Raw genomic sequence first — 27,926 nt, forward strand, 5'->3', positions numbered from 1 at the left:
AGGACAGTAACAACCACAACAGTAGCAGAATATAACTTATAAAACACTCACACATAATAATAAAAAACTAATATCAGCAGTGAGTCTTCAGCTGAAGTGAAAGATTAAATGTTGTAGAGACATTAAACATTATTCTAAAATTTCCCAAAATGGCAATTTGTGTCTTTCTAGGCGTCACACATACAGGTTCAGTTGAGTGTCGACTTCAACATCAGCTCAGCTGCAGATGAACTGTGGTGTTTTTAGTGCATTTAGCATCTAAGTAACATCTGAAACTCTCGTCACTTTTCCTTCTCATCAGTGTCGAGTTGGAAAGTGACGATACCAAGGAAAAACAACATCCTCAGCTGTCACACAGATGATTTTTAAAGCTGATTTCCAAGTAAAAAACAGTGTAAACTTAATTAATTTAAGACCATTTCAGTAGGAGAAGTTGGATAAAAATATCTTAAAACAACATTTTCTTCAGGAAAAAGAAAATACATGTTTGACTTTTGTTGTTTGAAATTTAAAACATTTTACCTTCCTCTGAGGTTTTTCTTTCTTTTTGGAAGCTGCAGAAAACCTGGTTCTGTTAAAATGAAGTGGCTCTGATAGTGTATGTTCACACACTGTAAATGGTGTATATATATATATATAGTGTAACCTGTGTGCTCAGATGTTTAGATGCTAAATGTGTGTTTTGTATTTTTTCTTAGTGTGATTTTATCTGCGAAGGAGAAGTTGGAGAAAAGGTTGAGACAGCTGGAGAGGGAGGAAAAGACAAAGATGCTGATGATGCTGATGCTGATATGTAGAGTTACAGAGGAAGAGTGCACAAGAGTCAGGTGTTTGCAGCAGTGACTGAACACACAGCGCACAGAGGAAACGACAAATAAATAAGTACAAGCGAGCGAGGGAAGGAGGATAGGGAAGGAGGGAGAAAGGAAGGGAAGGAGGGAGGGAGGAAAGGAGGGAGGAAAGGAGGGAGGGAGCGTCGTTCCCGTCCTGATCAAAACACACAGTGTCACCAATCGTGTTCCCATGTCAAACGTGCATGTTAGCAAGAGCAACAACTGGCATGACAGGTTGGAGGAGGAGGGGGCACGCCTTCAGGCACACACACACACATATACACACACACACACACACACACACACACGCATGTATATACACACACACACACACACACACACAGATTCTTGAGTGCAGTTGTGTGCCAGCCAAGATTTCGCTAGCTAGAGCGCTGGGGTGTGAGGGTGGTGATGGTGGTGGGCCGGGGATTGGGCAAAATATGGTTGTGTGTGCATGTTTTGCGTTTGTGAGTGACTGTGTGTGTGTGTGTGTGTGTGTGTGTGTGTGGCAGCTGCAGCCTTCATGCCCCTGGCATTGTTGTTGTAACCAGGCAAGCCAAGGCCGTCTGCCTGCATTCTTTACCCCCTAGGCCCCCTGCATGCTACACACACACACACACACACACACACACACACACACACACACACACACACACACACACACACACACACACACACACACACACACACACAGATGTATCATTATGTTTTCGATCTGATTCTTACACTTAATTTCTTGCACAATTCCTATTTAATTTTCCTAATTTCCTCTGTCTATGATAGTGTGTCTGTGGCTGTATCTCTACGTGTGTGTCTCTGTGTGTGTGTGTGTGTGTGTGTGTCTGTGTGTGTGTCTCATTACAGGAGCGCAGTTAAAAATTTGCTCTTTAATTACGGCCTTTCATTGTCTTTAATTTTCCTGCAAATTAAGGAAAAAATGTTTCCAGACCTTGTCTAACGCGCTCCCTGGGTTTAACGTGAGCGGAGTTATTCCTGGAAACACACACAAACACACACACACACACACACACACAGATTGTACAGTAGGACGTTAGTTCACTCTGTGGCTTTTTTTTATTTATATATTTATTTATATAATTATTTTTGGTGCCATTTTGATAATGTATGCGCCGTCCAGTAAATATTTTCTTCTTAAAGCGACACACACTCCACTGGCTGATTTGTTTGGTAATTAACACACACACACACACACACACACACACACACACACACACACACACACACACACACACACACACACACACACACACACACACACACACACACACACACACACACACACACACAGGTTCATACGGGGCTTTTCTGAATGACAGACGTGAACGTTGCTGCTTCCAGATCCTTTTTCTTTTTTTCCTGTTACGCTGTCGACGTGACGTTCGCAGCTCGTTCCCCCTCGGACCGCTGCCTGTAGGAGATCTGCTGCTTCCACCTGTAAATAAATATGCAAACAGACACACAAACACACACACACAGCAGAGTTTAGACACTAGCTGTGGGCTACGACTGATGTATACCACAGAGAGGGAACTGTGTGTCTGCCTGTGTGTGTGTGTGTGTTGTAATTAATCTCCTTAGCAGCAGCAACAGTCAATAGAGAGGCAGCGGTTCGAGGTGCAGAGTTTGATTATCGGGGCCGTCGGGGGAAATTACTGCAAACTGCCTCCCAGCGAAAACCAGCGTTTATTATGTCTGTTGGAGAGAGAGACACACACACACACACACACACACACACACACACACACACGACAATGACGCCGCCAACAACGACGACAAACAGCAGCGTTTTCACTCCTGAAGCTGTTTCAGGTGCTTTTAGTGCATAATTGAGGGGTTATTGTTGTGCGTGTGGGTGGTTTTTTGTCGTCCGTGTGTGTGTGTGTGTGTGTGTGTGTGTGTGTGTGTGTGTGTGTGTGTGTGTCAGTAAGTCAGGGGATCCAGCAGGTGGTGTCCTTTCACCAGGTCACACACACACACACACACACACACACACACACACATACACACACCCCCCTCGTCCCATCCGACGCCACAAACCGCCGGTGTTTGTGTTTCGCCGCCACCTTCCACCTGAACATCCTGTTAACTCAGTTCATCCCTCCATCCATCCCTTCATCCTTCCTCCTCCTCCTCTCCACCAGTTCCAGGCAGCGGGCAGCGGCAAGCCAGCCCGCAGTGTGTGTGTGTGTCTGTGTGTCTGTGTGAGTGTGTGTGTGTGTGTGTTAGTGCAGGGCAGTGCCCGAGCATTAAGCCGTATTAAGCCCTAATTAATGAGTGTGCCAGTCGATAGAGGCCAGTTATTGGATTTTCTGCTTTAGCTGCTGGAAGGAGCGCTGCCATAATCACACACACACACACACACACACACACACTGATACACACACACACACTGATACACACACGCACACACACTGATGGACACACACACACACCCCTCTGAGACAGGGTATGCAAGGTGAGACAGGAGGTGGATTAGAGAGTGTCTGTGTGTGTGTGTGTGTGTTGTATAAGGAGGCCAGAGGTTGGCAGCTCACTGACCAGACACTCTGTATGTGTGTGTGTGTCAGTGTGTGTGTGTGTGTGTGTGTCAGTGAGTGTGTGTGTGTTCGTGCCAGGGTCAAAGCTTTAGTTACTGCATTACATAAACCTGCAGCTTACAACCTGCAGCCGCTTTAAACATCTCAGGCCGCGACCCGACCGACTGATTTACTGGCTGCCTGGATATTCAGCTCACTTACCGTCAGACCGGTGTGTGTGTCTGAGCGCCGGCTGGCACTGACCGACACACACACACACAGACACATTACACACACGTCACACACACACAGATCATTTTGTGCAGTCGGTGTGTCTCTCCTTAACACCTGTATTTGGGTTGTTTTACTGCTCAGAGCTTCAGTTTGTGGAATAATGAGGATGCAAGATAAAGTAACATTTATATTTAAGAAACTCAACAGTGGAGAAAGATGTTGAGTTTTAAACATGTGACACCGTATTTTTAAAGTGTTAGTTCAACATTTTTGCAAATTGGCCCATTGCCATAATCCCTATGGTTTTAGCAGTAGGTTCGTTACCTTTAATTATCGGTGCAAGCTATTTTTAGAACGGCGGAGCAGAGCCGCGAGCTGCTCAGAGCTACGCTACGGAGGCTCATGGGATTTCTTGGTTTCCCTCATCAAACTCATCAAATACACAATCCAGCAACTCCAAAACGCTCTGGTGGACAAGTTGTGACCTGCACATTCACCACGCTATGAGATAATAACGGAACGTTACGAGACAGAGTTGTTTTCGAGGCAAATACAGAGACTGCTTGCTGAAAAACTGCCCCCGACGGGAACGTGCATCAGCTGTTTTGCATGAATTTACCTTGAAAACAACTCTGTCTTGTAACTTTCCGTTATTATCTCATAGCGTGGTGAATGTGCAATGGGCCAATTTGCCAAAATGTTGAACTATCCCTTTAAGCTAATACATAATTTTGCTTCTTGGTTTTGATCATTCGCTCTCTCACCAGTGTTTAAATGTATCTATAAATTAATCTTGGAAGCTGAAGTGCCGGTGCGTCCAAATTCAGAGGTCGACCGATGTGGGTTTTTAGAAGCCGATATAAGATTGGAAAAAGTCGATTCCCCACAAAAAAAAGCACATTATGAGTGGATGGTCCAGTAAGCTCAGTCAGTCAAGTGTTGTCCATAGATCAGCTGTAATAAGTTGATGCAGTCTGACTGTGTGATGGGTGGAGGGTGAGTAGAGTTGTCACGAGAACCGATACTTTGGTACCAGGTCGATGCCAGCACGCAAAAAATGCGTTGGTACCTCTTTTATGTACAGCCTGAGCCTATGGTTGGTACCTGCTTCTTTTCGGTACCGTTAATACCGGATATACAACTTTACCCTTGGTGGCGGGTCGTGTCAATTCCTGTCGGGACATGAGTGAGTCTGAGCAGCATGTGGTCTCGATGCAGCTACAGTCGAATTCACGGTCCGTTTGTTACAGTATGTGATCGTGGCCGGACCTTGATCCGCTCCAACTGCCTGATGTCATGTGCACCACAAGCTTTTGGAAACACGACGCTCGGCCAGATCGTGTTTTGAATTTGGACCGAATAAAAAAAACAAGCTTATTCTTATTCTTCTTATTACATTATGTTTCTGCCAATTCTTTAGATTCTGTGCAGTTTGAGAAGCCGTTGAATCACAGTAAAGTTTAATGTAAATACAAGAAAGTTTGATGTGAAACTGTCTTTAAAAAAAAAATAATAATAAAGTAGGCCTAGTGAATTTAGAAGCACATGGGTTCAGTTTTTTTTTTTTTTTTAAATCGTAGAATCGAATAAGTATCGAGAATCGTGGAAAATCACTGGTACTGTACTGGTATCGATCGTGTCTATCGTGACAAGCCCAAGGGTGAGTAGCTGTCAGTCTGTTTTGGAGCCAAAACTTCTGCCAATATATATTATTTTATAAAATATTCCTATTTCCTAATCACCGATTAATCAGTCGACCTCTGGTCCAAATGATGAACCTCTGTGAGAGCTGGTTGTGGCGATTTTTTGGTTTTATTCACCCATATTTGGAGGCGTCTGCTGCTCTGTCTTGTTCGGTGGATTATACAGATCAACAGGGACGACGTCTCTGGATAGAAACGTTACTGGTGGATTTTTAAGCACCATTTTTTTTTAATGTGCAGCTCCACATATGAAGGGTTGTAACGTCACATTGTCTGAATCAGTGAATATATCCCTTTATTCTCTCTGTTAACGAACAGAAAGCAGCGCTGACCGGGCGGCGGCAGCGGCACCGTCCAGGTCCATCGACTCGCTCACAGATCAGAGGTCGTGATTGGACGAGTGTTGGCATTTTCTCAGCGTGAGTCCGATTAGCTCGGCGGCGTGGAGCTAAAGGACGTTCCCAACACCTCCCTCATCAAACATTTACAGCCTCAGAACAACAGGCTCCGTTCCTGACCTTTAGCTCCTCTGCTCCGTGTGTGTGTGTGTGTGTGTGTGTGTGTGTGTGTGTGTGTGTGTGTGTGTGTGTGTGTGTGGCCGATATCTCCTGCATCGCATCGGCTCTTAGTGTCTAGTATCTTGTATCTTCACTCGCAGCAGGAAGAATCTTTCCCTGTGTGTGTGTGTGTGTGTGTGTGTGACGTGGCGGCGCCCTGCTGCGCTGCTGCGTGTGTGACGGCGTGGGAGGGAGAGGGGGAGGGGGGAGAGGGGGGAAGAGATGGTGGTGGTCCGGACTGGAGCTTGGCAGCCGACTAGAGGAGGAGGAGGAGGAGGAGGAGGAGGAGGAGGGAGGAGGGAGGAGGAGGGAGTCGTCGGCCTCCAGGACTGGACGGAGGGAGGTGGGCAGGTCGTAGCTGTGTGTGTGTGATGAAGAAGCTGGCTCACACACTTGATGATGATGATGATGATGAAGGAGGAGGAGGAAAAGGAAGAAGAGGAGGAGGAATAGAAGGAAGAAGAAGAGGAGGAGGAAGAAGAGGAAGAGGAGGGGGAGGAGGATGAAGAGGAAGAAGAAGAGGAGGAGGAAGAAGAGGAGGAGAAGGAGGAGGAAGAAGAGGAGGAGGATGAAGAGGAGGTGGAGGAGGAGGAAGAAGATTAGGAGGAGGAGGAAGAAGAAGAAGAGGAGGAGGAGGAGGAGGAGGAGGAGGAGGAGGAGGAAGAAGATTAGGAGGAGGAGGAAGAAGAAGAAGAGGAGGAAGAGGAGGAGGAGGAAGATGAAGAGGTAGAAGAAGAGGAGGAGGAAGAAGAGAAAGAGGAGGAAGAGGAGGAGGAAGAAGAAGAGGAGGAGGAGGAAGAAGAAGAGGTAGAAGAAGAACAGGAGGAGGAGGAAGAGGAGGATGAAGAAGAGGAGGAGGAGGAAGAGGAGGACGAAGAAGGAGGAGTAGTAAGAGGAAGAAGAAGAAGAGGAGGAGGAAGAGGAGGAGGAGGAGGAAGAAGAAGAGGAGGAGGATGAAGAGGAAGAAGAAGAGGAGGAGGAGGAAGAAGATTAGGAGGATGATGATGATGATGATGGAGGAAGAGGAGGAGGAGAGTGATTAAAGCCTGCGGTGGAAGCAGCGCCGGGCAGAGTGAGTGAGGACAATGTGGAGGTGGGGAGGGGGGTGAGGAGGGGGTTAGGGAGCAGATTGTGGGGGGGTGAGAGGAGGTGGGGTAGTGGGTCGGGGGGCAGTCGGGGGGAGTCGGGATGTTCTCCTCCCCCGTCTGTCACACACAGGCAGCTCCTGCCACTGCCAACATGACCAGCAGGGCAGGGGCATCTGTCTCCCCCCCAGCTACCTCTCTCTCCCTCCGTCTCCCCCCGTCTCCCCCCATCTCCCCTGCCCCAGGCCACAAGTCTCTTCATCCTTCATCATCATCATCCTCCTCCTCCTCCTCCTCCTCATCATCATCATCATCATCATCATCATCATCATCATCATCATCATCATCCTCCTCCTCCTCATCATCATCATCGTCCTGTCGCCTTCTGAACCTGTTGAAACAGCGACAGACAAAAAGTTAAAAGATGATTAAACTCAGATTTTTTGTTTGGTTTTTGTCAAAGCTGCTTCCTGTTTCATCATCAGAGTGGATGGAAAACATCTGTCAACATTAATTAAAGCAGAAGTGAGTGATCCGGTCGTTTTCGCTAATGCTGCGTTCCAGGCAGGCTTTTGAAATCATAAATTACAGCTTCAAGTCACAACTTACGACTTTGTAGCGTTCCAGGCAACCCACTCGTGTTTTTCCGACCTGTTTTACCGGTGAAAGTCACTATAACGGCCACTCGTAACTTCCGACCGGTGAACTCGTACCAGATCGAACTGGTACGACTTCACGGTCGGAAAAATACGAGTTTCCTTGAACGCACCATAACAGTCCTCGTCGCTACGTCGCCACATTCACGGCGTTCCTTGGCTGCACACACAGCCCTGCATGCCGTTCTCTCTCCTCATTGGATAAAAACTGTAGGATACGATAAATGTTTTCTCCTCGGCTCAGAGCAGAGCAGAGGGACTGAGAGACCCAAGTTTCGGTCCAAACACTCTATGTAAGTGATTGCTGTCGGAAGATATAACTATTTAAGACTTATATTAACACAAATATATCACTCACTTCTGCTTTAAGTTATACTAGTTACTGTACTTCCCATTACAAACAACTTAGCCAACTGGATCAATAGGAGTCAATAGGAAATGTTTGTGTGTGTGTGTGTTTTTCAAGTGTGTGTGTGTGTTGCAGCCGTCTCTCCGAGTGTGTTTGTGCTGTTTGTTGCTTTCTAGTAGTTTCACCTCCAGATAAACAAATAAATAAACATTTCATTATTTGTTTATGTTATGAAGCTACACACACACAAAACTGTGTAAGTGTGTAAGAGATGACGATGATGACTGTCGGCTCCAGATGTGTGTTTGCTTTGTGTTTTGTTGTAGAAGTGTGCGTGTGTGTATGAAGATGTGTGCATCACTGAAGTTTAAGGGATAGACAGATTTGTGTGTGTGTGTGTGTGTGTCATCCTTAGAGTCAGTGTGTGTGTGTGTGTGTGTGTGTGCGTGCAATGAGAGAGAGACAGAGAAAGGTAAATATGAACGACTAGTTGGGGGGTTTTCCAGTGCTGAGTTTCCACTGCCTAATTATCAGGGGTGGGTGTGTGTGTGTGTGTGTGTGTGTGTGTGTGTGTGTGTGTGTGTGTGTGTGTGTGTGTGTGTGTGTGTGTGTGTGTGTGTGTGTGTGTGTGTGTGTGTGTGTGTGTGTGTGTGTGTGTGTGTGTGTGACTGAATGGATGAATGAATGAATGAAATAATGAGCTGCTGGTGGGAAATATCTTAACAGCCCCCCCTCCACCCCCGCTTTGCCCCCAACCACACACTCAATACACACACTATTCATACACTCTCACCCCCAAACCCCAGCTGGAAAACACACACCACCTCCACTCACACACACACACACACACACACACACACACACACACACACACACACACACACACACACACGCACACACACACACACACACACACACAGTCTGATCCCAGTGCAGCAGTGAAAGAGCCGATTGTTGCTGCTGGAGCGGCGGCTCCGTCAGAGGGGACACACTAATTGGGACGTCCCAGTAATGACACACACACAAACGCACAACTTTCTCACCACCAGACTGTTTGACTACAGGACAGTGTTGTCTAATATTGATCAATAGATCTATTGATACTCATGAAGCAGTAGTATAGCCTGTTGTTTTCGGGGAACACATCAGAGCAGATGAGTGTAGACCCACAACAATTAATCGAACAATAATCAATTGTTAAAGGGACAACGAGGAGTTTCTATTTGGTTATAAAAAAGTTTCACGTTAATGTGGATGAATCTACGCTACCCACACTTGTTAATGGGCCCATTTTCGATAAATACTGTATATCGTTTTGTCTCTATCGTTATTTTGTTATTATTAGTGGTGGCGGAAATGCTGGTCGAGCCAACCAGCGTTTCTTTACTTTCGGTTTTGTGGCGAGTCATGAGAATAACGCCGCCGAATCGCCGTTTATGGTCGGACTCGGAACTACGACGGTATGTGATCGTCTTCGAACCTCTGACTTTAATTCTTGATGAATGAAAACATGAGTCTGTCTTGCGCCGGTCAAAGAATTTCACGGTGCGAGCGGAGGCTCATAAATGTAGTGAGAAAACGCTTCGCTTTTCCAAAACTCCTCGTTGTCCCTTTAAATTAATCGTCAACTATTTTGATAATCGAGTAATCGGTTTAAGTCGTTTTTTAAGAGAAAAAAAGTCAAAATTCTCTGATTTCAGCTTCTTAAATGTGAATATTTCTTTGTTCCGTTATGACAATAAACTGAGTCTCTCTTTGATTTGTGGACAAAAACAAGACATTTAAGGATGATAACCAGGAATAATCCCATTGAGATTCAGAATCTCTTTTGCAAGGGGATCCTGGCCAAGAGAGCAGCACAGTAGGTCCACATAAAGTACACATTACATTTTTTCACCAGTTTTTGATATTGACACCTATGTCATCATCACATGACCTGTCAGATGATCCCTTGAATTGATTTAAAGCAGAAGTAAGTGGAATATTTGTGTTGATATAAGTCTTAAACGGTTATATCTTCCGACAGCAATCACTTCTATAGAGTGTTTGGTCTGAAACACGGGTCTGTCAGTCACTCTGCTCTGCTGTAAGCCGAGGAGAAAACTTTCCTTGTATCCTACAACCTTTATCCAATGAGGAGAGAGAACGGCATAAAGGGGCGGTCCTCTCTGTGTGAGCAGCCAAGGGATGCGCGTGAATGTGGTGACGTGGGGACGAGGGCGGGGACTGCTAACTCCATCGGCTGACAAGAAGTTAGCCAAAACGACCGGATCGCTGACTTCTGCTTTAATTGTTCTGTGCAGGCTTTGTGGTGGCATTCACATTAAACATTAGGGAGCATACTTCAGTGTGCGGACTCTATTTTTCTATTTTTTTATTCACTCTTCTTTGAGGTCCAGCACCTAATTTTAATTGTTTGGACGATGTGTGCGTCTTGTGATTGTCTCACTCACAACTGGACGATATCTGATCAGTTCATACGATACTGATGAAGTGTGTGTTTGTCAGATCACAAGTGTGTCTCTCAGCTCCTGCACGTCTGTACGACTCAACATTATAAAACACACACTGCTGTCGCACTCGTGTCGACAGTGTTGATTATTTGATCAACACAAAGTCCAGTGATATTAAAAGCTCTTTGTGGATCCAGCCGCTCTTTCAATATTTACAACATTTGGGTTTTTGTCAGCCAGGAGGGTTCGTTCTCCTCACACAGAATAAGTCAATATTGTGTGTGTGTGTGTCTTTCTCTGTGTGTGTGTGTGTGTGTGTGTGTTGCAGGCTGCAGCAGTTGGACCGTCACTGTCAGAGCAGCGCCCAGCAGGTGTGTGAGCTGCTGGCCAAACAGAACCAGCTGATGCAGGAGAGAAACACACTCACGGAGGAGATGCAGAACCTACGCATAGAGGTACACACACACACACACACACACACACAGAGACACACACAAACACGCTCGGAGACGGTGTGTGTTTGTGACTCACTGTGCTGTTACCAAATGAATTTGCGATGTTGTCGTTTCACCGCGGGATTACTTCATAATTGTCAGTTAAGACGTTCGTCCCTTCATGACTAATGATCCTGTCGCCTTAGATCAAGTCCTGATTCGTTACCGTGACGTTACGTCGTTATTACGCCGTTATTCAGATGGATACCAGATTTACTCATGTGGTGTTTGTGTTTGTGTCTTTCTCTAGTTTCCCAACACCAGGCGAGTGGACACCGTGTCCACGTGAGCGTGTCGTCTCCACTGCGGAGACGGTTGTAGATGTTAAAACACGACACTGACTGTGATTCATGTGACCAGTGATGTGCAGAGACCAGAACAACATGAAGAACTCTTTCTTTGTGCGTTATTGTCACAAATATTATTTAAATGTTACATTTCTTCTTCTTTTTTGTATCAGAGCTGAAAAATCTTATTTTTCAGATCTTTTGACTGTTACTGTGAGGTACTGAGTGGTCAGACCATGTATTAAGCATTAAATTTGTAATAGTTTTTTTAATGAAATGTAATAAATAGACTGGTGCTATCATCATCCTTCAGAATGGCCTTATTGTTATTTTAACAAAAACCTTTTTAATGGAAAAACTGAGGGTTTTTATTGTGTTTTTTAAAAAATGTTTTTAAATTTTAATTGAGCTGGAAGTCTACGAGGTGACAGAGGAAACAAAAAGTCGACGCCGTCGCTGCAGATTGACATAGTGCTTTATTGAAGCTGTCTGTAAGAAGGAAAATAATGTGCATCCCTATCATATACATTTTATGTGTAAAAATACTAAGGATGTACAGTGTAAAAAACAGCTTCATGTTGATGGTAATCTGTTGTTTTCACATCCTGGCGGCCTGACCGGCCAGCAGCACTGCATCCTGACAGCATGAGGGACAGAAAAAGGCTGTTTGATCTGCTTTTCTCTGAATCTTTCTGGATCTGCTGAGTTTCCCGACACTGTCTCAGAGTCAACATCATCTCTGCTCCGCTGCCTCGTCGACGCGGAGCAGAGCTGACTTCAGTATTACAGTGCTTTCGGGGGGAAACGTGGCCCGCTCTGCGAACAGCTGGAAGCTGTCCGCAAAAAAACGTCTCTCACGACTGTAAAGCTACAGTTAGATGGACATGGACATGAAATTAAAACTTTTTACACTTTGTAATATTTGTATGTTTGCTGTTTATAAATAAATGCATCTCATGCTTGTTCATGTTAATAACCATGATGATAGCAGACTAGTACCAGAGAGAGAAGAGAGGGGAGGGATTCTGTCGCAGACATGAGGTCAAATACTTTCAGAAATCCTTCCAAACACTTGAGCTGTTGACTTATTATCTGCATTAAACACCAGGCGGAGCGCAGTTTGTGATTTTTGGCCGATGCCGTTGGTTCATTATCAACGGGGCGAGATCAATACAGAGCAGCTGAGGTCTTTGAAAGGATTTTTACATATTATTCAAATACTCTTGGAGTCAGATCTGTTGTGTGATAGATGTACAGTACAAACAGCAGCAGCTTTAAGAGTGAACGCTGTCGGTGCAGCGTCAGATATGGATGTGGAGTCCCACCAGTCGAGGGCACCAGTAAAAGCTGTGAGGAGGCTCAAACTGAATTTTTCTGCATCCAGTCTAAAGAAGCTCTGTTTGGTGACCACAACTCAAACACGTGCCCGCAACTGGCTCGTACAGTAGTCTTTGAAAGGGAAAAAAACCACATTGATGATGAAGAGGATTACTAAACTCCAGCTTCTCTTCTGAAGAGTCGCTGGAGGAAAAGTTTTTATATCTTTATGATCTCGGCCTCGGTCACTGTTGCTGCCACTAAAATGAACTTAAATCTGAAGCAGGTTTGAAGGAGCGGAAAGAGAAGAGGGGAAAACTTTTTGAACTGCGAGAGACGAGTGAGTCAGTGGCGTCAGTGGATTTCTTCTTTTTTTTACAGTTTAAACACTGACCACACCTGAATATTCCCACTCTGCAGGGAGGGGACGACACTTGACTCGTCTCTGGCATGTGGGAACACACAATCAGCCAGGTTTTTACCAACTCTAAGACATTAGAGCAGCATCAAAGCTATCAGTTGTATGAGGAGGGGAGATGTGCTTTAAAAAATCCTCATTTTCTTATACTTTAAATCAAAAAGAGAAAGAAAAAAAAAAAAGCTAAAAATCTTCCTTTAAAGCAGAGCAGAGTCAGATTTCTCTGAATCATATAAAAAGTGATGGATGTGAAAAGTGCTGTGGCCAAAGCTACAAAGCGGTATTTTATGAACTCTGGTGTCTAATGATTTTGGCGTTAAGCGTGCACATACAGCTAGAACTCCTCAGTCGCTCGCAGACCTGGGTCAAATCAAAGCTGAAATCCTTCCAAATACTTGGGAGTGTTTGCTTGAGCCTGCGGAGCGTGCCAGCTGGGTGGGATTTGTTACTGATTTTGAACTATTCGGCTGCTGCCAGACAGGCTCAATCGATCACAGAGAAGTATTTTTCATAAGAGTTTTTGGGTGCCACTTTGACTCAGGACTCGTAGTGCAGACAGAGGAGGACTACAGCATGCAGGCCAGCGCCATCCTTTTATACTCTGTGCCATAAAGCGCCTTTGCTAGCTAATAGCAATTTAATGGATGTGCAAGAGTAAAGCATATGGACTTTTTTAGAGCAGCGGAAAAACAGGTATAAGAGATTATCTGTAAAGAAAAAGAAAAAAGGAGGCATTTATTTAGAAGTCTCTGGAGACTTTTAGACTGCAGAGTGAAACACGACTACACCCCCCTAACTGCTAAACTCAAAAACAAAATGACATCAAATAAATTAAATAGAAAAGAAATTCAAGTTATCCATGAACGATAATAATAATAATAAAAACATTCAAATAAATATATTGGAATACAATTTTCTAAGCCTAATAAGAGAGCAGCCACTGGTGCTCTCGTTTTAATCCATGTCATCCAGATATTGACCGGGACGTCGTCTTCCACATGATGCTGTTGAGTTTTCAAATTTTTAAAAATATATTTCCTGATTTTCTTTTTCTTTTTTCTTTTTTTTGTTCTGTTGTTTTGATTCTGGAGTGCTGCATGTCAATGTTTTTGACTTATTCTTCTTCTTTTTCTTCTGAGCTTAAACCATAATAAGGCTTACCCGGCCCAGATTTAAAAGAAGGAACAAACAGACAAAAAAAAAAAAAAAACGACGACAACAACTTTGTTGGTCAGACTGGAAGACGTGACGACAAAACAACCGCAAACAAAAGTCCAGACCTGAGAAATGACAGGACACGTTAAAGACAGAGGAGTCTGACCAACAGGAAAAACACAGACGGACCTCGACAAAGTCGCTTCTCGTACCTAAAACACTCATCTTCCTCTTCCTCTCATCAGACTTCCTCCTCGACACACACTTACAGTTAACACTTACGCTTCGGCCTGTTCCCATGATCCTCACTGCTTTACATTCATCTGTGCTGCACTTTGTGTTTCTTTCTGCTCAACTTCCTCGTCGTCTTTCTTTCTTTCTTTCTTTCTCTCTGAACTCTGGCTCCAACTTCACCATCACACACCTGCGGTAATAAGATTAAACATGGTGGGGGGTTTGTATCAATAACCAATCAGGCCTTTGTCATAAAACACCTGTGGAATGATCTGGATAAAATGTCCTTAAAGCTCACAGTAAACTATCATCTGACTTTAATGTGTCCCGTCACATTTTGGTCACAAAACAACACACACACGCACACACACACACAGAAAAAAAAAAAAAAAAAAACATCATTAAAATAAACGATGGAGCAGGAAGGCTATCTGCTTTCCCTCCTACATTCTTCAGCCATTTTTGTTTCTTGAGGTGCCTTTTTCCTCTCAGCCCTAAGAAATAACAAGTTTTTTTTTCTAGAATAATGTAATAACAATAGAAAAAGTTAAATATAAAACCGATGAGTAGAACAATAAATAGAACATATATATATATTATCGCCATTGCTGTGATTGGTGTAAACCCATAACTGTTGATGCATACCTCCTCACAGGTCAATATGTTTTTTTTTTCTTTTTAAATCCTTCATAAGAAACTCACAGGAAACAGGAGATTAGCTGTTACCTCGCTCATCAATACTTCATAAATTATCACATTATAAATATTTCATATCGTATCATTCTTGGAGCTTTTCACCTGTGTACTCTCTCTTTCTTTATTTCTCTTTTCTCTTCTCATCTCAGATCCCCCCGGACCTGAAACTTCTCTTTTCAGTTTCCCTTTCCTGCACAAACACAGAGAGGTACAGCCGTGTGGTTTCCCAAAGCCATGATAACAATATGTCACAGTAAAGCTTTTTCCATCGTCGTCGCACGCGTACCGTTTACGTTTTGTTTTCCCTTTTTTGACAGAGGAGACTGAAACTCAAAGAGGGACTTGCAAGTTGACAAATAAATAAAAAAAATGTTTCTTTTTTTTTAAGGGATGGGGGTAAACATTCAAACCAACTGTTTTCCTCTCATTTTCACCTCTGTGGCGATGGATTTATCGACCACCTTGCACTACTGCATTGTGGGTAATGTGGTAAAGCTTCAGGTTTTTTTTTTTTTGGGGGGGGAGCGTCATCCTCCTGAGCTGCTGTGCTTTGAGATGCGACCTTACAACACAAACCCATAGACGTACCTCGCTCACGCTCACACACACGCACGCAGTCGCACAAACATGACATCCTATCATCATCTTAACTCTACAGAGCTGTGTAGTAGCTTTACATTAGGACTAGTAGCAACACCTGTTCTGCAGCTGTACAAGCATAGACGTTAATAGAGGTGGTTGATGTGTTGCTGGCGCCTGTGTAATGACCTGCAGCATTAAGCTAAGTAGTGTAGCACCGGGGTTAAGTAGTATAGTAGTTGTAGGAGTGATAATAGTACCTGTAGTAGTTGTTGTGGTAGTAGTTGAAATAGCAGCAACAATAATAATAAATTGCACTGAGCAAAACCTGAGTCAAATCCTGCTCGACAACATGAGGTGTAGGATTCTGCTCACTGATGACAAAACGGTTTCCCTCAACGTCAGGCAGCCTCAGTCGATCCCAGAATTATGTGAGGGTTTGAAATCAGACCCGAGCGTCTCGCCGAGTCTGAGTATCTGTTTTGCAAAAGCCTGAGATACAACCGGTTTATCGGCAGTTTGGGTTGGAGTGACTTGAAACGCTGTATCTCCCCTTGTTACGGATAAGAAAACCACAGAAACGTCTGCGTAAAAATGCAGCAGCTGTTGTCTAAACTCGATCGGGAGTGTTTTTTTTTTTGTTTTTTTTTCCTTTTTTAAAGAGTTTGGCAGGACCGACACATGTCAAAGCACAGCAGGCCACCGGTGATGCCCCGTCATTAAAGGGACGTTACATATTAACTGATCACATCACAGCTCGGATCGCCTATTTGGGGAAGGGGGGTAGGGGGGTTCAGTGCAGGATTCGAGGGTAATTTTGCCTTGGAGTTGTTTGTAAAAAGGGGGATTCACAAAAATAAATAAATATGAGGAGAAGGTGGAAGGGAAGTGGAGAGGTGAAAAAGAGAGGAGGAGGAGGAGAAGGGCAAAATCCTTCAAGTCACTGTTGATCTTGGTCGGTCCAGAGCTGTGGGTCTTTTCTTTTTTTTTTTGTCCCACAATGATGACCTCAGAGACCAGCTGTGATGGAGTCACCGTGACGACGGACCATTCATTCCCGCCCGCTGGCCGAGTAGGAGAACTGTGGGAAGTGCGGTCGTCTCTCGTTGTCCAGGCAGTCCATCCCGTCCTCGTCAACTAAGACAAGGGAGAAAAAAAGTGAATTTAGAGGTAATCAATGACCTGATATAAGAATATAACTCAACTCAACTTTATTTATAAAGCACTTTAAACAGTTGGAACAAAGTGCTTTACATAAATAAGAATAGAACATAAGACATAAAACAATAAAACAATAACAGTGGGTAACACTTTATAATGAGTACACACTATTAAGCATTAGTTAAGTATGAAATACTGAATTCATCATTTATAACACATGAATACTCATTAGTATGTAGTTTATAAACACAGTTAAAAGTGTTTTACTCATCATTGATAAGCACTAAGTGTATTTATAAACTACATACTAATGACTATTCATGTGTTATAAATGAATAATTCAGTATTTATTAATGCTTAATAGTGTGCACTTTTTATGAAGTGTTAAAACAATAAAACAATAAAACACTAAAAATAAAGCAGAGTCTCATGCTGGGTTGAAAGCCCAGGAATAAAAATGGGTTTTAAGACGAGTTTTAAAAATGGACAGTGGGAGGTCGTTCCATAGTTTGGGACCGGCACCAGAAAATATGAGAACGTAAAATCAAGATGTTGACTTAAGGTCTTCAAATATCGTTCAACAAACCAAAGCTGTTGTAACTGCGCTGTAGGTTTGAACACAACGCAGTTCAATTAACGGGTGTGTGTGTTTTTTTACGTGCCAAGCTCCCGCTAACTAACTGATGTGCGACCTACAAAACAAGTGGAACCTCACATTAGCGCAGAGAAACACATCGGTTCATGCATTATTCAGTGGCGATCATTTTGAAACCAGTATCTTTATCTGGAAAGAGGCTGTGAAGAGCTGCATGTGGCCTGCGGGACTATTACAGAGACACTCAGATAAACACACAACAGCACTTTTTTGAGTGTTTGTTCCCCCCGGTTAATTTGAGTGGAAATGTCTCACCTGAAGAAGAGTGGTGATTAATTGTTTAAAAACTGCTACGGTTTGAGTAACATTTCAACTCTATCAGTGAAAATCTACTGTACTCTTCACTATCAACTCAGACATAAACAATACATCTCTTATTTGCTGTTTTAACCCTTGGAGGTCTGAGCCTGTTTTGGCTGTTTTTGAATACTTTTGATTTTACCTACCACATAGATAAATATTCACCATACCCATGTTTTTTCTCAGCATAACTTCTCCTATATGAGTATTTTTTCACTTTAACCCACTTTATTAACATATTAGGCCCCAAAATGCACAAACATCACATAGAGTAGTATCGGCTGATTCAAAACGACAAAAAAATAACAAATATATCGAAAAAAAGAAAAAAATCAGACGCCTGTCCATCTATAAATATTTTTGTAATATCTAATTAACAGTATCATATCTTTGATTTTACATGGTCTATCACCGTCAAACAAAAAACTGGGAGAGTTTCAAATCAGCACTTTCCAGTGAAGTTGACGGCAGCGCTCCAGGTGACCTATTTTTTTTGTTACGGTGCTTTGAAAAGTGTTTTGATCACGCTGACGTGGTCATACAGTAGACCCTGGAGGGTTAACATTTAATATCAATATTAAACTCCCAAACACTTGATAAACACACCGTCCACACCAGAGAGTTCACTTTTTCTGTTACTGTCTATTTCCATATTTTCTCTCTTCACAGAAGAATATTTGCAGCTTATGTAAAACAGGAAAAAAAAGTGAGATTTTTGTGAGAAGTTTTGATTAAGTGGCATATGTCTGTGTGTACATGTGCGAGAAAGAAAAGACACAGAAGAGAGACTCACACTTCTCTGGTGGAGTGATGGTGATGGTCTGGGCTGTGAACTCCTCGTCAAAGTATCTGGTGTCTGTCTCTGACGTCACCTGAGGCTTGAAGGGAGGGACCAGCTGGGACGGAGAGGTGAGGAGGAGGACAGAGACAGAGAGCGGAGAGATTAGAGGACAATAACACCAGTGGCTGAACGCTGTTTCAGACGAGAGAGCAGCTGCTTGAAGGACACCAAACTCCACGGAGGAGAGGAGAGCAAAGAGATGAAACAATATAAGAGAGGAAAAGAGATGACAGAGTAAGAAGAAGTGAAGGGAGGAAGCTCAGCAACTGTCTAACGTGCTATAGGTGTTTCCTGATTCACACTCAGTGGTGTTATAGGAGCAAACACACAGGCTGAGAGAGAGAGAGAGCTCAGGGATACGAGGTCACACCTCTCCATAATGTCCTGAGCTTTATACGGCTTCCTGTCTCCTGCTCTCATGCAGCACATCATGTGCATTAATCGTGTGACATGTGTTACATCAGTTTAACCCTGACCCTCTATAGACAAACAACGACATATGGCCTCACCATCGTGTTGCTCCGTACCTTTTTGTCGTAGACATCCTGCCAGTCGACACCGGAGAAGTAGCTGTGTCTCATTATTTCTTTAGCGTCGTCTGGTCCTCCGCCGAGCCTGGAGGAAGAGGAGGGGTGGAGGAAGAGAAAATGATCAAACTGATGAAAGAAGAGACAAAGAGACGTTTATTACGTTCTCTGGCAGAAGTTGTTCTTGCTTATTGTTGTTGTTGGTGTTAAAATGTATGCAGGGAAAATTATCCAATGAGAGGATCACAAGAATGAAGACCTCAGGTGAATGAAACACACCTTTAGAAACCCACCATGTAATAATACCTATAATAATAATAATCTTTATTAATGAAGCACCTACAGTTGAATGAAAATGTTTTATTCAGGCAGAAATAAACGATTTTGTAAATAAAACATCTTTAAAAAGCGGTGAAACTGTTCCACTGGGGGCTCAGATTGCCTGTTGATCTGAGAAGGATCATAAGGGGTTAAAAAGCCCTTGATGAAGTCTGGTGTTAATGTAAATCATACAAGGCTTTGAAAGTTAATAATGAAATTTCAAATCAATTGAAAAATAATATCTAGTGAATAGAGGGAGGGTAATGTGATCTTTTCCTCTAGAGCCTGTGTAAACACATAAAGACTGTTTTGGTATTGTAGCTGCAAAAACACAAGAGCATTGACCTCCTTACGTGGGAAAAATAATTATTCTCATTCATATTTGTCATTAGATATCTCTAGATTTCAAGAGACCTTTACAAACACAGTACATTAACCAAGGACACACACACACACCGTTTGTTGGGGTCTTTGATGAGCAGGCCGGACAGCAGCGACTTGGCGTCGGCCGACAGAGTGCGCGGGAACTTGATGTCCTCCATGAGGATGAGCTCAAACAGCTTCTCGTGGTCCTGGTTGTAGAACGGCAGTCGGCCGCACATCATCTCGTACGTCACCACACCCAAACCCCACCAGTCCACCGCCCGGCCGTAGTCGTTGTCCTCCAGCACCTGAGGACAGGAGAGAGTTATATAGAGATAATAATAATAACACAAATTCAGCTTATTTAAATGGGACCATTTCTTTTATTGGACATCTGCTTTTATTCTTCTTTTATTGGACGATGCACGACGGCGCCCAAGGTATTCAGTTAAGAGACAGATGAGGAAGGAAAGGAAGCAGTGGAGAGTCAATATGCCATTTAGCTGTGGGGATCAACTAAAAACACAATAAAAGTTGTCTGTAATGAACAGAAGCAGCTGCACAAATAACAAGGGCTGAGGTGTAGATGCCCCCTCCACCCCCCACCCCTCCTTTTAATACAGAGACACATATACAGAGGCAAACATCATGGGACAGCAGGTCTTCAGAGGCCCCTGTTACAATAAGGGAGTCGGTGTGTTGGCGTGGCCCACCAGATGCCCCTCTGGTCCCTGCCAGCTCTCCCTGGCACACCGACGCTCTCCTGGCAGGGACAGACAGGAACGTCCCTGGATGGAAAAGGCAGGAACAGCTCGCAACACGGGTCAGGGCCGGTCCACCCTCCAAGCTGGCTAACACAGGTACTGTACTGAGAGCCGCTATGTGTGTGAGTGGAAAGAGTTCCTGTGAAGGAAATCAGTCCCGTATCAAAGTCTCGTGTCTGGGCTGCCTTACAACTCCAATTCCCTGACTGCTCTTCTCGCGCTGTCCTCCCAATCCGGCCTTATCCTGCTTTTTTTTTCGTCCTCTAATCATGCCTTCTCTCACTCTCTCGCTCTCTTTCATCCTCTCACGTGCCCGTCGTTCACCTCTGGAGGAGGAGTGAGGAAGAGGAGGAACAGAGAGGAAGCCACAGAAGCTGAGGCATTTCAGGTGCTGCTGCTTATTAACATAATAAGCTTATTAACATGATGAGTGTACATGTATTCGTGCATGCTTGTGCTGCATGTGTGTGTGTGTGTGTGTGTGAATGACGGACAGACAGGCAGGGCTGGAGAGCAGCCAGAACAGCATATGTTGCACATCTCGCCAATAATAATAACATCTCACTCACTGTTAATAATGGACCAGGCACAGTGGACGTGAGCGCACGCCAAAAGACACTAACACGTGAATGCAAACATGCACAAACATACTTAGACAAAAACATGTTTTTGTGTAAGTAAACTATACAGCGTACTGCAGACTGAACTAATACCTGTCATTAGCGATAACAAGATGGCGGCAGATACGTTATACTGTAGTCCAGATGTCATAGAAACACTAATGGCTTGGATTGACTAGAGATTTGTTTGTACGAACTGCAAACTGACGGACAAAGTAAAACACGAATCACCTAAATATTAATCATCCTGAAATATAACTTTGTATCTGAGTAATTGTGCTGTGATGATTCAGACTGACACACACCTGCGACCTTTGAGCTTTGGATTTTTAAAAACAGAAAGAAACTCTCACACAGGGGGTCAGTCACTGATTAGGTGGTGTTGACAATAATCGTTTCAAAGATGCATTGAGATTCATAATGGGACGATTCTGAATCGATGCATTTATGTTACATAATCGATTTTAAAATTCAAATAATTCATTCAAGTTTGATAATGTTGTTCACAGAGACAGTGATTTATTCTATTTTAAAGCACGATGCCAAGATTCACATCTTGTTTTTGAAAAATTAACAAATGCACCTTTTAATCATCATTTTATTCTCTTTTAGGGTGACTACAGTACTTAACATCAGTCCAGGGACAGCAGATGTTTTATTAATGTGCATTGTCCCTGATTATTAAACCTTTAAATAATAATAAATAATAAAAGTACACTATAGGCCTTTCCTTTTTCCTTGTGTGTTCAGACTCCAAGGAAGCTGCTGTATTGTGGAAGTGCATTTAAATTAAGTTTTCTGTTTTATTTTATGTAAATAAAAAGGAATCATATTTATCGGACTGTTTAGGTTAATTAATGAAAAGCCATGTGTGGCAAGTGGCAACATAGTGATGCATCATATAATCAAATTGAACTGAATCGAATTGAATCGTGAGGCCAGTGAAGATGCACATCATCACTATCACTGATATGTATTCAATATTATCTTGATAGTGATTGAATCCTGCATTTCAAAGAGCAGTAACACTCAGAGAGAGATAATTACTGTAATTAACCATCACCACAGCACAATGGAGGGATATTAAGGTGAGTAGAAGAGTCTTATTCTTCTAACATTTCTCCTAATTAGTGTCAAGATGAAGTTTTGTTGTAAATCATGCTAAATTTCATTGTGCGAGAGCAGGTGAGAGAAAACACCAAACAGCTGCCTGTAGCTTTACACAGCAGCTCAAAGCCTCAGACAGTCATTAACTGACTGAGCTCATGCACTCGACACTAAACTGCTAATGATGCAGGGTTGCTTCGGGTTTTTGCAAGTCAACATGTGCATGGAAGTGAATAAGAGAGAGTTATGTGTGTTGTTTTATGTGTGAATATCTCTGTGTGTCTCTATGTGTGTTTGTGTGTGAGTGTGTGCGTGTGCATTAAGCTGGTCACCCTGTTGGCAGCTGCAGAGAAGAACTGGGGGAACGAAGTGCGCCGCCAGCTCCAGATATACTATTGATTGGTACGGCTGGAGGGATAACACTGGCTTAGACTGCTGGGAGACTGTCAGACACACACATACACACAACACACACACACACACACAGACATACGCACACACACACGCACAGCAGATGGAATATTTATCCGTCCTCATCAAATTCATAAAGTTTTGAGAGTGAGGCAAACTAGGAGATGTTTGGTGTGGTTTCAGTCCCTGCAGCTCGAGGACACACACACACACACACACACTCACAGACACACACACTCACACATGCACACACACACACACAGACAGTCAATGTGCACTTCATGAAATTCAGAGTTGCTCACAAGGCTGTTTTTCGATGCTGATCTACAGGGCTGAATGCACTGTGTTTTGAGTCTTTGTACAAAAAAAAAAGTATAGAAATGTATACAAATGAAATCTGTCCAGTTGGGCATGTATATGTACTGTATGTGTGTATGTGTGTTTGTGTGTATGTGTGTGTGTGTGTGTGTGTGTGTGTGTGTGTGTGTGTGTGTGTGTGTGTGTGTGTGTGTGTGTGTGTGTGTGTGTGTGTTTCTGTGTGTCCTGTGTGTCCTGGGACCAAAGAAAGTGGTGGCAGCTCGGTTGCAGGCAGGGAGCAGATTAATCCACACAGAGCCAGAATGTTGCCCCACAGCCCAAGGCATGGAGGCATGGGAGTGTGTGTGTCCGTGTGTGTGTGATCACTATGTGTGGTTATGTGTGTATATTTAAGAAAAATACAGGACAAATAAATAGGACAAGAGAGAAAAGGTAACAAATGATAAAACAGCAGGAAAGGAGAGAAGGGGGTGAGGAGAGGAGAGGAGAGGAGAGGAGAGGAGAGGAGAGGACAGGAGAGGAGAGGAGAGGAGAGGAGAGGAGAGGAGAGGAGAGGAGAGGAGGACTGGTTAAAAGCAGCCATGAGGGAGAAGGTCTTGTCCTCTCCTGGTCCCTGTTGGGACAGCCATGTGGCAGCTAGAAGCTGTTCATGGGACAAGGGTTTTGGCAGCCTGGACAGCACTAGATGGGACGATGGGCACACACAGCCTGTGGCTGTACCAGCCCAGATACCCAGCGGGGAACACAAACACACACACACACACATACAGACACACACACACACCTCGCCACACACCCACATATTGTTGGTGTCAAACACATATCTTCTATCTCTGGTCATTTGGATATTGATTCTTGTAGACTATCTTTAGGTGCAAATTTATGATACATTTATATTATAACAGAAGAAAAAAAAACACAACACCCAACATATAAAACATACAAATAAAACAAAAACAAACACATACAAATAAATGGAAAGAAGCCCAAATCCATCCCCTTCAACACTTTAAACAAAAAACATAGCCACAAGCAAACGTGTCAAAGACAAAAAAATATGAGAAAACAGAGAAAAAACACTCCCCATGTGTTTTCTCTGATCCTGTTCCATCCCTTTACAAGGACCTTATACAGCTTATTGTTCAATAATCTCACAATAATCTCTTTTTTTCTATTCTTGACTATCCTTGAAACAAACAACAACACTTCAATCTAATGCTTTAAAAGTTTGGCTGAAGAATTATTCACATTTCAGTGCTCTGTTGCTGAAGTATGTGCATGACTCCCTTCAGGCGCACAGCAGACACAAACCCTTTTTATACACTTCTCATCTGCCCTTTTCACTGACGGCAAACACAGGAACTGTCTGAATTTCACTCCTGTAACCCTGAAATATTTTCTTTCCCTTCTCATCTTCCTCTGTCTTCAACCCCCACCTCCCCCTTTCTCTTTTTAATCCCGGCTACTTTGCATCTCTGTAACTTGGCTCCGAGCAAACTGTGTTATTTTTACACGCGGGCGGGCGAGCAGAGCGAGCGGGCGGGCGAGTGGCGGCGGTGTAGATTTCCAGGTTTTTTCCGAGCACCTTCCTCCAACCTCGCCCATCTGCCGCCATCTGCCTCGCTTTAGCCCGCACTTTCTACTGCAATCACACACACACAGCACACATGCACGCGCACACACACAAACACACACATAAACGCACACAGACGCACATCCTGTGAAAAATAACCAACAGCCTCCAATCAGCTTTTGGCACGCAAAGGAAGGGACTCTAAAAAAAAAAAAAAAAAAGCACAAAATGCTGCGCCAAATTGTCCTCCATACTTTTTCAAGTGGGATATACACTATGCCTCTCCCCTCCTGCTTTCATCTCCACATCTCCATCACTTTGTCTCCACCACCCACAGTCCTGCAACGCTCCCGCCAGTTGATCTGCTGGCCTTCGAATGAAGCAGCGCTGATGGCTGGACAGAGGATGGCTGCAAAAAAATTATTACAAGAATGTAGTGTGTGTGTATGGTTGTTTTTGTGTGTCTGTGCGCTGCCCTTTCCCAATTCATCCAGTGCCCTCGTTCACACGCATAAGCTGCGTATTTACAGTTCACCCTGATATTATGGAAACGGTTCGCCTGTGAAATCTGCAAATGAAAATGTACGTAGATAAAGCGGCTTTCAAACATCGTTACAAAACACAAGGTATTATGGGTATGTGGCTGTGAGAGGACCTGCATCATCACTCTTCATAATTCAAGCGTGGTGTGTTTGTGTGTACTCTGTGAAATTAGAGCCCATTTATCAAAGATCAGTAATGATCCCGGTAGCTAAACTGATCAGCTGGGGCTGTTGTTAGAGAAACAGGTGCTGTGCAGTGGGCAACATGAGTCCCACAGTTCACAGTGGCCGTCCTGGTGGAACCGTGAGCGTTGCAGAAACGCTGTCCCATGGAAAGACTGCCTGTGGATGCCACAGATGCTTTCATGTACTACAAAGCCTCAGCCAGTCCCATGCTCACAAAATAACTAAAATATACCGTATGTACTGTTCATAAGTGTTTAAACACATCAAAGATGATGAAATGCAAGTAGAACAGAATTAAAATTTTAAATTGATTTTGTTCTGTCATTTTGTTGCATTAATTGAACTACTATACTCCACAAAATATGTGCCAGAGAAGTTTACAGTACTTCCTTTGATTTGAAGTAATGTTAAATAAGAAGGAACAATAAAGTTACTGACATTAACAGCTTACGCCTTCCATTTACTATTTTATTTATTCATTTTTCTATTATATTATAAGTAGATGTTAAAATCTAACATGTACTTCAGACCTTTAGGGTCGCCATGTCAAGGACCCCAGAATGAGAGGTTGCGCTCCTTTTGCACTCATTATTTACTGGATAATGGGACAACATAATGTATACATGGATAAAATGGTGGTAGGTTCAAAGGAAGAAGCGAAGAAGAGACTGAAGAAGCAGAAAAACAGAGATCTTTAAAAACACTGATCGTGAATTAATTTAAAGGCATGAAAGAAACATTTTCATGCAGATAAAGAACAGGGAAATAATGGTGATGGAGAGGTTCAAGGTATGCGCGGCTGGGAGAACAGAAGATAACATAAAAATGAGATCAAAAGAAAGCCACACAAAAAAGAAAAACAGAAAATCGAGTGTTACCTCAGGTGCAAGGTACTCTGGAGTGCCACAGAAGGTCTTCATGGTAGCAGCATCTGTGATGCCCTCCTTGCACAGGCCAAAATCAGTGATCTTAATATGGCCATCTTTATCCAGCATCAGGTTTTCCAACTGGAACAGAAACAAAATAAACAGCAATTCCCACAATGCAACTTTTCCCCTCAGAATATCCAACAGCATTGGAAACAACAGAGAAAACTGCAATCCTGACAATGCATTTATTGGGGAACTGGCTTGAATTAATCTCAAGAGCTTTTGTCAAAGCTTTTGAAAAATAATTCACTCTCTTCATTCATGACTGGGAATCAATGCTCATGTTTAACTGCTTCGTTAACTGACGGATACTTTTTTGTGTTCGGTGGAGTCAAGGTTTTACTGCTCTGAAGAGGAGCGCTGCTGCAGCCAGGTAAGGAAAACCATACTGTATTACCCCACATCGTGGCAATACACACACACACACACACACTGAGACACACAAACTCGACGCAGAGGAGGAAACTAAACTTCAGGCGTGTAGTGGAGCCACTCAACCTTTTAATTTTAATGGCTGAAGTGTTTTTCTCGCTCTCTGTCAGCTTTTTCTCCTTTCTGTTTTCTTGGCTGCTGTGAGCAGGGCTGGGGCCAAGGCTGCCAGGCAGACGCTCAGACAGAGCCATCTACCTCTCTACCTCTGTGGCATCAGCACCCCCTACCCTGCCTCCCTCCTTTTTTCCTCCCTCCCTCCCTCCCTCACTGCCTCTGCCTCCTGCACTTCTTTACTGCTTCATGTCTGTGTGAGCTCTTCCCTCTCCCTCTCTTTAATTACCCAACATCCTGAGCCACTCGTTTCCTCCTGGATAAAAAAAAAAAAGAAAAGAAAAGAAAAAAAAACTGTGGAAACATTGGGAGTTGGGAGGGGGCTTAAAAAAAAGTTTTCCCTCAAATATCTGATCACTCTCATCCATGCCCCGCAACCAGCCTCCCTCCTCTGTCTCTGTTTACCTTGAGGTCCCGGTACACAATCTTGGCTGAATGCAGGTAGTCGAGAGCTGAGACAATCTCGGCGCCATAGAAGCGCGTGCGCTCCTCCGAGAACACCCGCTCTCTGGACAAATGGAAAAACAGCTGCGGGAGAAGGAGGGAGGAAGAGAGAGGGGTGAGAGAGAGAGAGAGGGAGGCAGAGAGAGAGAGAGAGAGAGAGAGAGAGGGGGGAGAGACAGCAGGGACGGCACAGCAATAATTACTGATTTATTGGAGGAAATTAGCACAACACAAACTGGCTGCCCGCACCATATTGAGATGATAGATAGTGGAGGGGAGGGTGAGCGGGAGTGTGCGTGTGAGGTTTGCGTGTGGAGAGGGGCTGGGTGGGGGGAGGGAGGGAGGTGTCTCGGAGGAGGGCGGGTGGAGGCACTCGGCAGCTGGCGCCTCATCTAGTAGCCCCCCCCTCACCCCCACCACTACCCTCCACCCTCACCACAAACACACACACACACACACACAGTCACACACACAGTCGCATACCTCTTCCATGTTACCCTCTGGGCTAGGTTGGCACGGCGCTGGCGTGGAGTTTGGTGACGGGGGCCAAATCAAGGGTTTAATCAATACACCAGTCTAGTTAAAGACAGGCCGACCGCCGCTGGCACCGCCGCCAACAACCCCTTCCCCACCTCCCGTCCCAACTGCCTCCAGTGCATCACTCATTAGTGGCCTAACTGGCCTTGCCCCTTGAGCCTCCGTCTTCATTTACTCCATTCTCATATCCATCCCTC

General features: G+C 43.9%; 2 protein-coding genes across 3 annotated transcripts in view; one reads left to right on the forward strand and one right to left on the reverse strand.

Moving 5' to 3' along the window:
* The window catches only part of sdccag8 (SHH signaling and ciliogenesis regulator sdccag8), a 51,683-nt gene extending 40,276 nt beyond the window's left edge, over positions 1 to 11,407 (forward strand). For both annotated transcript variants that reach the window (XM_083987687.1, XM_083987688.1), the window contains 2 exons: positions 10,736 to 10,862; positions 11,152 to 11,407. In XM_083987687.1, the coding sequence (XP_083843813.1) occupies positions 10,736 to 10,862; positions 11,152 to 11,190 (166 nt within the window). In that variant the 3' untranslated portion in view covers positions 11,191 to 11,407. The remainder of the gene's footprint in view (positions 1 to 10,735; positions 10,863 to 11,151) is intronic.
* Positions 11,408 to 13,965: 2,558 nt separating this feature from the next.
* The window catches only part of akt3a (v-akt murine thymoma viral oncogene homolog 3a), a 59,973-nt gene continuing 46,012 nt past the window's right edge, over positions 13,966 to 27,926 (reverse strand). The window contains exons 8-13 of the mRNA XM_083988530.1: positions 27,154 to 27,276; positions 26,155 to 26,283; positions 19,849 to 20,063; positions 19,072 to 19,159; positions 18,497 to 18,599; positions 13,966 to 16,724 (exon numbers count right to left, since the gene is read on the reverse strand). Of these exons, the coding sequence (XP_083844656.1) occupies positions 16,639 to 16,724; positions 18,497 to 18,599; positions 19,072 to 19,159; positions 19,849 to 20,063; positions 26,155 to 26,283; positions 27,154 to 27,276 (744 nt within the window). The 3' untranslated portion in view covers positions 13,966 to 16,638. The remainder of the gene's footprint in view (positions 16,725 to 18,496; positions 18,600 to 19,071; positions 19,160 to 19,848; positions 20,064 to 26,154; positions 26,284 to 27,153; positions 27,277 to 27,926) is intronic.

The sequence above is a fragment of the Trachurus trachurus genome, assembly GCF_905171665.1.
Source record: "Trachurus trachurus genome assembly, chromosome: 15".
Lineage (NCBI taxonomy): Eukaryota > Metazoa > Chordata > Actinopteri > Carangiformes > Carangidae > Trachurus > Trachurus trachurus.